The sequence below is a fragment of the Aristolochia californica genome, unplaced genomic scaffold (assembly GCF_029961685.1).
Source record: "Aristolochia californica isolate CCGP_79_NKW_82.1479 unplaced genomic scaffold, dmAriCali1.0.hap1 SCAF_12, whole genome shotgun sequence".
NCBI lineage: Eukaryota > Viridiplantae > Streptophyta > Magnoliopsida > Piperales > Aristolochiaceae > Aristolochia > Aristolochia californica.
In genome coordinates this window covers 2,040,219-2,053,268 of record NW_027181793.1, presented here as the reverse complement: position 1 = coordinate 2,053,268, position 13,050 = coordinate 2,040,219, and the positions used below count along the sequence as shown (strand labels likewise).

Here is a 13,050-nt window from a genome sequence, read left to right as displayed (position 1 = left end):
CTTATCACTTTCAAAATACTTTCTTGTTTTGGTACTACTGAATTAATTGGAAATTCACAGAGCACTAAGGATGTAGCGGTAGGTTTAGTTTTATTGTTGGATGTCTGTGAATAGTGTAGGGCACAAAATCACCTAAATAGACGTGATCAAATAGTCCAAAAAACTAGTCGTTTGAAGAGCTATTTCTCCCAAAAAAACGACACTTCGTCATTTGTAAAACTCAACCAAATTGATTCCAACATCTTCAGACAATTAATGTAAATTCATGATTTTGAGCTACTAAGCCAAATCACATACAATTTATGGTCATCTATGTTAGTGAAGCCAAATCTGAGAAGCATTTCTGCAATCTTATCTTCGAATGAATAGTTCGAACAACTAGGATTTGGTTAGTCAACCTTTATATTCTGCTTATTTCTCATTTCTTCAAGGCATGCGATCAATAGGTTGAATGAGTACTTACAAAGCTCGCCAAAGCTTTTTCTCTCCTATCTCATCTGGCCGAGGCCTATCCAGTCGATCAAACTTCTTTGTCATTCATTCTTTCTTTTTGGCCTATTTTGCGCAAGTCATCCAATCAGGGCAAGTCAAGTCAGTTATCTTTTTGCGATGCCTCCTTTTCTTCATGTCTTCACGCGTTTTGTTCACCTGGTCGTCTAGGCAAACGATTACAAGCAGAACATTTTCTCTCTCCTGTTGTTCAGTCGAGCAATCGCCAGGTGATCTGCCTTCATTATCTCTTTTGATGACAACTCAGGGTTTTCACTTGCACCATTTTTGTTGTGCATGGCTCGGGCAGACAGATGTATTGCCAATTTTTGTTTCAAGAATTTCTACCCAAGTTTCTGATTTAAATTTCACAATTAGTTCCCAAGTATTTGTTATCATTTAAATTAACTCCATGGGGATCCTTAGGTCAACATCTTCTCTCTCATGTCAACGTTAAGGCGAACCTCTCTCTGAAGCTGGGATTTTAAATAGTCAAAAAGGATGGCAACCAAGTGATTATAGTTAAACTGAAGTTAGTGAATACAAAAATTTCAGAAATGTCGCACCATCTTGTTGGGGAGGCAAAACAAGGCGACTAGAACCTAGATGATCTTGCTCTTTGGGTGGGTAGGCAGTGGAGCACAGTGAAGAATCCTTCAGTAGCCTTCATCAAGCCCTTGAGATATATCCTTCAAGAGATTATGCTGTTCTATGAGCATTCCTCCGGTACCTGAATCATTGAGGGAGGTTCTGTCATTGCCATCTCTTGGTGTGCAGGTCAAAGTGACCCCTCATGAAGGTTTGATCATTAAGTCCTTCAAAAGGCTGATCTCACAGGTTCCTCTCAGACTTCATGGGAGCATGTGCTCTATTCGGAAAATTCCGTGGTTGATTTGCTTGCTAAAAAGGGAGCCTCTCGTCAACATCTTGTTGTGAACTTAGCCCCTACCTTAATTTGCTTTTACTTTTTTCCTAATTTCTTATTCTCTTTGATCTTTCGCCCCTTCTCTTTTACTAAAATTTTCTCATAATTAAGAAACAAGTAAAAAAAAAGTTGCATAACAGAATAACAAAGGCAATTTTGCAAAACAAATCCACATTAGTCTTGCATAGTCACCATTTGAGTGCATCTTGCCTAGTTGCCTAGCAAACTCAGAATTCAATGTGGTGAATCACTTTTGAGCCAGAGCCCCAATCTTGCACATAAAAATGTGAATGACTTCTGACTTGGGTCTGCCTCGGGCAATTAAATGTAACTTGGTCAGACCCTGCCTTGTTTAGGCTTCAAGACAAGCCTCGCTCTTGACCAAGTTGAGTCAGATTTTAGTGGTCCTAAGACAGGACCCTTGTCTGAGACATGCAACCAGAGTAGGCACTACTCTTAACAGACAGATGAGATTACAAGTGACTTCAATAACAGCATTTCACTTTGGACTTAATATTGAAATCTTCAATTTGAAATACCCTAGATAAGAAGATACCATTCAATTTCTATATACATGAAAAAAAAAGATATTTTCTGTTAAGGAATAGTCCCACATGGATTGGTGAGTACAAAGATTTTGAGTTTATTAGTTGGGAAAGAGGTTTCCTAAGTTGACTAGTCATTTTGGGATAGGGCCTTGAACCCAATTTAACATAGTATCAGAGCAGGTATTCATATGTGGGCCTGCACCTAAAAACTATCTACTTATAGAGCCACAAAAGAGGGCTTACACCTAAAATTGTCCACTTGTAGAGTCACAACAGAGGGCCTACACCTAAACTGCCTACTCCTAAATTATCCACTTGTAGAGCCACAAAAGATGGTCTACACGTGAGGGGGAGTGTTAAGGAATAGTCCCACATGGATTAGTGAGTACAAAAATCTTGAGTTTATTAGTTGGGAAAGAGGTTTCCTAAGTTGACTAGTCATTTTGGGATAGGACCTTGGACCCAATTTAACATTTTCTAACGAGGATAAGTTGCACCATAACCTGCAGGAGGGCAAAGAAGCATTGTCTTGGGACTCACAATAGAGCCCCCCTAGGACAAGTCATAGGAAAACAATCCCCCGATGTGATAGTTTTATTTCACAACAGATGGCAAGAGGGACAAGCAATAAGATACGCATCTCTCTTACAACAGCAATAATATTGTAATTTTCACAACCTTAACTAAAAATAGCTTCCTAGTGAATAAGTTTCAACATACAGATGAAATCAAAAATACTGTAAAAAGTAAGAAGAAGAAAGGTAGAAGAGAGAGAATGAGAAGGAGAGAACTTGGAGAGAAAAAATTGAGAAAAGAAAACTGAAAATTCGTGGCTGGACTTCCTCCAGCTTCTATTTATAGATTTAGGGCTGAGTAGGTGAGGACAATTTACAACATTGCCCCTACATTAAGTGAAAACCTTAATTCTCTATACTCCTATTCTACGTGTCTCCTTTTACATGAAATTTGGTCCGTAGAATAAGATTACATAAAAAAATATAAATAATAACAAGGTAAAATAACCAAAATGCCCCTGGTCTTGTTTTTCAACAAATAAAAATTTGCATAAAAAATCCAAAACATGCAAAATTAGGTTAAAAAAGAACACCAAGATCAATTACCAATTTATATCCAACGCTTTTTAATTCTTGCCCACACAAGCACAGCAACCACTGCACCTCCCAGGTGAGCTGCTCCAGATATCTCACTGTTTGGCTGCAAGGATGAGATGAGAAATCAATAAAAGCCAAAGTTCAGGAATTTTTGAATAGCAATGCTCATTCGTTTTTAGGACATTGATGAAGTTATCTTGTGGACGACATGGTAATAAACAGCTGGCCTGACTACCCTCATTGATATAGCTAACAGTCTTCTATGTAGATGAGGCAAATGTATTGAAGGGATCTAACAACCATCATGAGCAATAGCTCATTCATAAGATCTGAGCTTTCACAGTGGTTCGCAAGCATATTCACTGAACAAAATCTAGGTTTAAGGGAGTCAATCTTCAGCTGCTAAGCATATCCACAAAGAACAATATCATGACAAAGAACCATTTGGAACATTCCAAGCATGCATGTTTTTCTCCTTCACCAACTTTTTATTAGCACCTGCAGTCAAATAAAAATGATTTTTTTTTTGGTTCATATCCAATCTATACATCTGTTCACAAGTTTTCACCGTAATCTTCAACTTATGTAAACATGTTCTGGCAAGCCATGTCTTATTTCTATTAAAAAAGAAAAAGAGAGGTCCTGGCAAGCCTCTATGTATTTTCTGCAAACTGAAAAACGAGCAAGCAAACCCCAACAATCCTTGTCAGTCTTTTTGCATCTAACACAGGAGAAAGGTGTAAATCATGCCACAAAGCCCACCACTCCTAGATACATACCTGCATAGTCCTCCACACATCAGTTCCTATCAAAATGGCTCCCTGAAAAACGATACAGCACAGATGAATTTCTAACAGTGCATATTTCAATACTAATTCACTATTGCATTAATGGCTAATTAAAAAAAAACTTACAGATAGAGCTGCTGGAACTGGTATGAAGAAATTCAAGTAGTGTATAGCCTTAGGAAAGAGGAAAACATTTAAAAGAATAATCGCGTTTACAGCACCACTTGCTCCCTGAATAGAAAATCAGAACATTAGATGAACATGGTTGAGCTGGTGAAGAAAGACCTGGCAAAGGAAACCTTGATAATGGAGTTCAGGACATACAGAAAAGAGGCATAGGATTCATGAGGCTAACCACAAAGAAAGACCTGGCAAAGGAAACCTTGATAATGGAGTTCAGGACATACAGAAAAGAGGCATAGGATTCATGAGGCTAACCACAAAGCATAAATTGTTAAGAATACTGTCTAGGGGTATTTTGGTCATTGGAGTGGAGGGGTAGTATTAGAAAATCAGCTGAAGGGTAATTTTGTCTTTTTACATTAGTTGTCCTAACCGATGTCGCTTTCCCTTCTTATTCTCTAGGTTTTTCCTTCCAATTTAAAACCTTTCCTCTTCGGTTCTTGGAAAAGGGAACTCTTAGTTTGTTTTCCTTTAGCTTAGATGGGTTTAACCAAAAAATCTGAGGTCTCTCTCTCTATTTAATGTGGGAAAATACTGTCCGTGAATACAGCATGTACAGCATGTGGGAAAATACATTTCGTGTACAGTTGAGAGTATTTGACTTTCTCTATTGATTGTAATTCCTGATTTGTAGGGATTAGATTAGATTTTGATTTTATTCTGATTTGTACTTCCAGGATTAGGTAGTTACCTTATATAGTGAGACTCTATTGTATATATAAATCATTGTAATTTGTTTGACATTCAGTTTTCAATACAATTAGCAAGTTCGGCATATTTTGTCATGGTATCAAAGGTTTAAGTTCGTTTTCTGGTGAAGTCATTATCAAATCGTGAATTCTATTATCTTTTGTTTCTCTAAACCATGCCTTCATTCACCGAAACCAGCAACACTTCAGAAGTTTCTTTGACTGATAACAACAAATCTGCCACAACAGGAAAATTGCAGAATATTCAGGCAGCATATAAGTTGAACAGGAAAAATTATCTAAAGTGGTCTCAATTGGTTCCCACGTTCTTGAAGGGAAGAAGAAAACTGAGTCACCTGCTTGGCACCGGTCCCAAACAAGGTGATCCTAAATTTGATAATTTTTTTGAAAAAACCTATGGCAAGAGATGGATCATTTTTTTTTTTTAAATAATACTGAATTTAATTAAGAGAGCTCAAACGAGCAGATTACAAGAGGGAAAGCCTTCCCAAACAACAAGAGATGGATCATTATCAATGCTCTAGATGAAATGCAATGAAGATGCATCTATCCTTAAGAGGTATGTTGAAAAAGATAGAATTTATGAGTTTCTTGCTGGATTAAACATTGAGTTTGTAGTCGTAAGAGTGCAAATACTTGGAAAAGAGGATTTGCCATCTTTGAATGAGGCAATAGCAATTGTTCTTGCCAACGAAGGTAGAAGAGGTGTTATGATTGAAACTCCCATAATAGAGAGTTTCGTGTTAGTGTCCAAAAATTCTACTACGAAGAACTATGGCTCTGAGCAGCATACTGATAAAGGCAATGGGCAAACAGATCTGTCAAGACCATCCAACAAGGACTCTTTGTGGTGTATATATTGCAAAAAATCACGCCATACCAAGGAGAAGTACTGGAAACTCCATGGCAAGCGTCAAACAATGGGACAAAAAATGTTTCAAGAAGAGTGGAGTGGACAAACAAGAGGATAGGGACAAGTGTATATGGCAAACACACAGCCAAGGAATAAAGAAAACTTCCCAACTACCGAATTCAACAGAGATGAGATTGAAAAATTGAGGACTTTGTTGGGGACATTAGAGAAGTCACCTACAAAAGGTACTTGTTCTTTGGTGTTCTCAGGTATTTCTCCTCCCTCTTCTCATGTTTCCTCTACTCATGTTTTTAATATCTTGGATAACGTCTCCACCAACTCCTGGGTCATTGAGTCAGGAGCTACAGATCACATGACCCATTCATCTCAAAAATTTGTTTCCTAAACCCCTTGTCCCAGCAACAGAAAAATAAACATGGCTGATGGATCAGTGACAATTGTGGCTGGTTAGGGGAATGTCTTTTTGAGTGATTGCCTTACATTTAAGAATGTCCTTCACGTCCTAGAATTATGCACCAATCTTGTGTCAATCCAAAGCGATACCTTCGAAATTCAGCTTAATGCAGTCACTGGGGGGAGGCTCCCACTCTACCATGATCGGAATCTTCTGGGGAGCCACCATGTGAGCCAGAAGACACCAATACCATTGAAGGGAGACATCGGCCTAAGGAGCAAATTCCTTTCTGGTGTGGAACCAGCTGGAAACATACCCACAGAGTAAGAGACCGTACTATCTAGATTGCTGAACTTGGAATTGAATCTCCGATTATTTCTCTCGAGCCATAGACACCAAGGGATGTGAGCAAAGCAAGCAGAGAGCAGAAGTTTGCCAATTTTAGGAAGGCGAGTCACCAACACCATCTGAAAAGTGCCAAATAGATCTTGATGGAGGCCCACTTAAACGCCAATTTTCTGGAACACAGCCATCCAAACTCTCCACGAAAAACTTCAGTGCAAAAGAACATATTGTACTAACTCCTCACATATGCCACAGAGGGAGCAGGTACTATCCGGGGCAGTGAAGCCTCTCTTGTGAAGATTGCCTACAACGAGGATTTGCTCTCGGATGGCTGTCCAACTAAAAAATTTTACTTTGTTAGACACTGAGAGTCTCTAGGCGAGATTTGCCTAGTGCTCTGGCAGACTAGAGACAACTTCCTTGATGTGGGAATAGGCTGAAGCGACTGTGAATATACCACTGATAATAGGCTTCCAAATCAGCTTATCTAGCACTCGCTCCCGTAAGATGGTACTACTGAGACTAGAAAGAAGCGAGCAGAAGGCTATAGCTTCATCATCATTCAAGCTCCGACGGAAGAGAAGAGTTCAAGAATGATTACTCCAAGATTCTGCTACCAAGCATGATAGGTCCATAGCAATCCTAGACAACCACGGGTATTCCTCAAAGAGGGGACAAAAACTGCACCACTCATCGGCCTAGAACGAAAGAGTCCTCCAATTTCCCGGGTAGAAAGAGGTCACGGCCTTGAAGGTTGGAAGCAGCTTATAAACGGATTTCCAAATCGGGGATAGACGTCGGGGAGCACCTCCCTCTATCCACGAATGCCCTGGAATCTGAAGATAGTAGCACACCATATTCCTCTACAAATTTCTATGATTGGCATTAGGTTCCAAATCCACTAAGCAAGAGGGCATTATTCATATCCTTTGTAAGTCTTATGCCCAGCCCACCTCTATCCAGGGCAAACAAATCTCCTTCCAACTGACCAAATGATATTTGAACGTGTCTTCTAAACATCTCCATAGGAAGTGATGGCGAATAGCATCAATCTTTGACCACACAAAGACTGGACACTTCATAAAAGACATGAGATAATTTGGCAGGCAGGCCAGCCAAGTAAGACTTTAACAAAGTGAGTCGATCCGCTATGGATAGGAGCTTACCCCACCAATTTGCAAGTCGCTTCTCAAATTTCTCGATAAGAGGGGACCAAAGCCTAGTTGTGGGACGAGAATCAAAAAGGGGGAGACCCAAATATGTAGTTGGCCTACTCTCCAGAGAGCATACCAGGAAATCGGCCATATCACTAAGCTCAGCTCCATCAATATAATATCCCAGGAGAGTGGTTTTCGTTCAATTTATATTATGACCCAAAGCCAACTTGAATAGACCAAGAACGGCTCAACTTCTTGATCTGAACCATGGTGCCCACACCGAAGCAAATAGTGTCATCCGCAAACTGAATAATTGGAATATCAAAAGCCGTTGAATCTGCTGTGGGAAGAAGCCACCCAAATCCCTTGGCTGAATAAATCAGAGATGAGAGATATTCCGCCACCACATTGAAAAGCAGAGGGGATAAGGGGTCCCCCTAACGGATGCCTCGAGTGCCCTTAAAATAACCACACATTGTACCATTCAGAAGCACCGAATAACTAGCCGAGGAGATACAGGTTTGAATCCAGAACCTCCACTTAGCACCAAATCCCATTTTTTCCAAAAGAATATCAAGAAGCTTCCAATCGACTCTGTCAAATGCCTTCTCAAAATCTAGCTTGAGAACAAATCTGAGAAACTTCAAGGTCTTGAAATTATGCAGAAGCTCATGACAAGCCATGGCAGAATCCAGAATGTTCATCCCTTTGATGAAGGCACTCTACCCTTGGTGGATGGCAATCGGAAGAACCGCTTGGAGACGATTGGCAAGAGGACACACAATAATTTTATAGGTGTTGGTGGTGAGGTTGATAGGCCAAAATTCTAAAGGAAGCTTTGCCCCGTCTTTTATGGGAATAAGGCCGATGAATGAAGCCCCTATACTCTTGAAAGCAATGCCCCGGTGGTAGAACGAGTGAACCATGTGAGCTATGTCTTCACCGATGAGGGGCCAACAGTGTCGGTAGAATTCGCCATTGAAACCATCTGGGCCCGAAGCAGGATCCAGAGGGAGCCCCATAGTTACTTTCTCAATTTCTCTACTAGAAAAGGGGAGCTCAATAAGACTGGCGGCTACAGCAGGGATGGCCATAGGATTAACCGATTGAAAGAAGGATCGAACTGTCTGACCTTAAATGTAGAGATCTACAAAAAAACTCACTAGATTGTTAGAAATAAGGGCTCTGTCTGAGGTAATCTCACCATTGACACAAAGCGATGAGATACGATTAGCTCTTCTCCATCCAATGGCCACGACATGAAAAAAATTTGTATTGGCATCTCCCTCTAAAAGCCATTTGAATTGAGCTTGCTGCTTCCAATGCACTTGATCACAATGATCGAAGGCTTGCAGCTTTCCCTTGAGAGCAAAGCGCTGAGCCGATTCAGCAAAGGTTAAGCTTCTAGACTCCTCATCAATGTCAATGATAGCCACCTGAGCAAATGCGAAAGCTTTCTCTGCCGAACGGAAGGACTAATGCTCAAGGGCACAGAAGCGCAAAAGGGGCTTGAGACTTTTGAGTTTTACCAGGAAGGACCACCCGCTTGGCCCGATAGCAACAGTCCTCTTCCAAAAGGACTGGACCGAAGAATCAAATGAGGGTCACTGATCCATGCATTGTTGAATCTGAATGGTGGAGGGGGGGGGGGGGGGGGGGGGGGGGGGGGGGCTACTGCAGAAGTAAGTGGTCCACCATGATCAGCCAATGATGAGAAACTGCCCGGCTAAGCACTTTGCCAGTAACATTGTTATAGAGCCGCAACCAATCCACACTGGCGAGAAACCTGTCAAGCTTTTAAAGCACAGGGGTTGCCTACCGTTGGACCAAGTGAAGGTCTTCCCGGACAAAGCAATTTCATCGAGCTCCTAGCATCCAATGAAATCAGCAAAGAGCTTCATGGAGGTAGTGATCCTCCTCGATGGCGGGGACTTCTCATGGCAGAATCGGGTCACATTGAAGTCGCCAGCGAGTAACAGAGGGACAGACCATCTCTGGCAAACCGACAGGAGATCGTCCCAGAAGAGGTGTCTCTTGCTATGCCTAGTAGGCCCATAGCCCACGAGACACCAAATGTTTCCTGAGCACTTATCTCACAACTTGACTCCCAATGCATAGCTTCCCCGAAAGCTATCCATCACCTCAATGGTATCGGTGTCCCAGATGAGAAGAATGCCACCAGTCGAGCCAACAACATCCACAATGATCCAGCCGAGGTCCCTCAGAGGCCAAATATCATGAACAAAGCCGAGCGGAAGAGACGCCACATTAGTCTCTTGAAGCACGATGCTAGATTTAGTAGAGGCGAGAAGGTTACGAATAGACGCACGGCGCCGCGACGAGCCAATTCCACGTACGTTTCACGAGAGCAAAATCATTGATCATTTCACTTTTTCTTCGACTTTTCCGAAGGGTGATTGTCCCCAGGAAGAGGCCTTGTGAAGACAATTCCCATCACTTTTGCTAGCTTCACGATTTGCGCCCAGGTTTTCGGGTCGTACTTGTGCTGCTAGGATTGAAGCGCCCTCTACGAACTACTAAGATTGTTCCCCCGATTCCGGGAAAACAAAAAGGCTCGTCTCTGGATCTCAAGGAAAACGAGCTTGAGCACTAGGTTCCCCATGAAGCAATTGCCATGACCGCCCTCTATTCCTCCTCTGGTATGTTGCTATGGGGGGTTGGGGGGGACTTTGACGGCAACCTGAGGAGCATGCTCGCTAGTCCCAGACTCAACGTCCGAATGACAGATTTAAGGGGGCGGTGTGGGGGTGAGTCCATGCTCGGGAGAGTGATTTCTGGGGTGAAAGCATTAGGAGATGCTGGATTTAAAGGAACGAAAGGGGTATTCAATTGACACGTGGTGTCCTCCAAATGCGGGGATAGTGGGGGCATGGCTTTTTCTGGAGTAAAGTCGAGGTGAGTGTCGGTAGGCTGTATCAGGGGACTGGCAAGGAGTTGGTCTGAAAGGTTAATTTCTGGTGGAGGTTGGATGTGGTGAAGGCTTTTATCCTGCTTGGGGGTGGGAGATAGGAGGAGTGAACATGGCGGGCAAGGGGACAAGCGAGTCTGGGGACCCGGAGGGATAGCAGCACGGCTCGTGACAGGGCTGCAAGGGGAGGATCACACTTCCTGGGGAGGAGTGAAGCCAGTATGCGCTGCTCTCAACGCGCTGCCAAACTATGGGGTAATATCTCCAACTAGCTTCTCGATAGTGGGGTGCTCCACGTGTCGGAAATCAGACATAGCTCCAATGTCAATACGGACCCAGAATCGAGTATTATCGACCAAGACACATCTGAAGTGTACTCCATCGCAGTGAGAACCTGGGCCTCATCAAGTCAATGTCAATGCTTAGTAAGTGGATCCAAAGCAATGATGGACCCAAACTCCTCCATTATGCCGGTGAAGACCAAAGGCTGCCATAGCTCCACTTGCAAGACTGTTATGGTCGCCCATTGCTCAAATTGACTGAATGGCATCAAAGGAAGCCATTCTGATATCCCCATCATGCCTGAAGGGGGATGAGGAACGAGGGCAAGGGTCGCCATTGTCTCCGGTTGGGTACAGAAGTGCATGAACCAGGTTTGGAAGGTGGTGGTGGTGGTGGTGGGGGGGGGGGGGGGGGGGGGGGAGGGAGTATACGAGGTTTAGACCATCAATCAGCCACTGGAGGATGCTGGATTTGTCAGTTTCGAGGGTGGAATGGATGGTAATTGACCGTGCCAACGCAAGCCGCCCGTCACCGAAGAGGTTTGGGGGTAGGCGGCTGATTTTCTGGAGCTCGGTGGGGGGAGAAGAGGGTGCTGATTCAGAGAGACTTGCGGTTGTGGGCATTTTCAAGGGGATTGGATCGGGGTGCTTTGGGGGAGGGGAGATGAGGGAAGAAAAAGGTCGTGGGGGGTGGGGGGACACAGTTTTGACGAGGCCCGGGAAGGAGAGGTGGAAATGCAAGGTTTGTGGTCGCCGGAGAGCTTCAGCCAGCTCATTCCAGCCAAAGCTGGAGTTGGTGCTCTTTGGGATGAAGAGGCGAGCAAGGATCGAGCTCTCTCAGCGCTGGGTTATTTTGCAATCTCGGCAACCACGGAAAGTGGTCATTGAGAAAAGGAAAACCGAGTTTCCAGACCAGAGCTCACGAGTCCTCTTCAATCTGTCTTTCGTACAGTGCAGGAACTGTTGGACGAAGGCAGATATGGCTATTGTGGAGACGCCGGCAGGGCCACCCTGTCTCGCTCAGTCACTCTCATGGGCTCGTGCACAGGCGCAGGCTCAGACATTTCAAATTTGTATTATGAGTGCAAGACTTCTTAAGAACACCCTCCCCCTCCATGGGGACATAGAGCAAAATTACATATTTGGTAAACCATACTTAACAGTGATAATATTAAAAGGAAGCTGTGCAGAGAAAGCAAATATGCATAAATTAGTGGTTGCAGTCCATGTAAATATGAATATGAACATTGAGTGCGTCAATTTTCTGTTAGTTTTATAATTCATGCTCGATACATAAAGAAAAGCTTAAAAAACATACCAATGCATAGGCTTTCAGTCTGAATGTATCCTGAAGACAAAAAAAAAAAAGGAAAGCATAGTCAAATCCATGACACCCATCCTTTAATTGAGATGTTTCCATCATCACCCAGAAAACATTATAAATTGGAGAAGCACACGATGAACAGCAGATGAAATTCACTGGAATATAACAGGGGTTAATCACCTTACCAGCTCACTAGTAACCATAATGCAAACAAAAAATAAGCTAAAATACATATAGCAATCAGTCCAGGAAAAGGATGGCATGGTCTTCATGACCTGAAAAAATCTGATACTGCACGTGTATACCATCATAGTCTGTATCGGCTAATGCAGCTGATACAGATTGAATACAAATTGCTTATTGGTCAACATGCCATGCCCTATGTCACTTTGCCAGACAATTTTTTTTATTTTAGGAAAAGCAAGAAGAATAATTCCACTAGGAAAAATGAATAAAAGAGAAGCCACAGAGCGAGATAAAAGGGATGGTGGGAAAAGAAAACACAAGAGAAGAACATAAAATAGAAAACTCATGGGATAAACAACTACCCCAAGACAGGGAAGGAATCTCCAACAACAAGGTGTTGCTGAAAAGTTTCATCAAAGGTTAAAGAACCCAAAAACTAGCTGGTCTACAGGGTGCTGAATTATGTCTCAAGGGGTATTATTGTACCTTTACCTTATGGATAGATTAGGTATTTCAGTTCTCATAGTTCCTTTCTGCTTAAGACACTTGCTTGTCTTTAGTTACAGTCTTTTATGTTTAGATAGTCTATTAAAAGTTCTATTTAGTGTTTATGTAACTATTTCACTTAGAGGTCTGAGCAATTATTCATCTTGATCACAATCAGTTAAACACTTCCTGATTACAAGGGACTTAACTCAGCCACCTATTACTGAAGATAACTCTTTCTATCACAAGTGGTTGAAGGAAGATACTTCGTTTATGAGTTTATCGATAAGCAGTATGGAAGAGCCAATTACAAATACCT

At 42.5% G+C, this 13,050-nt stretch overlaps 1 protein-coding gene across 2 annotated transcripts in view; it reads right to left on the bottom strand.

The window, feature by feature from the left end:
* LOC137946449 (RHOMBOID-like protein 12, mitochondrial) overlaps positions 1–13,050 on the bottom strand; it is a 56,619-nt gene that overhangs the window by 1,918 nt on the left and 41,651 nt on the right. Inside the window, exons 5-8 of one of the 2 annotated variants that reach the window (XM_068792746.1) lie at positions 12,054–12,083; positions 3,989–4,093; positions 3,854–3,895; positions 3,084–3,177 (exon numbers count right to left, since the gene is read on the bottom strand). In XM_068792746.1, coding sequence (XP_068648847.1) covers positions 3,088–3,177; positions 3,854–3,895; positions 3,989–4,093; positions 12,054–12,083 — 267 coding nt within the window. In that variant the 3' untranslated portion in view covers positions 3,084–3,087. The remainder of the gene's footprint in view (positions 1–3,083; positions 3,178–3,853; positions 3,896–3,988; positions 4,094–12,053; positions 12,084–13,050) is intronic. The other variant, XM_068792747.1, reaches the window with a different exon arrangement.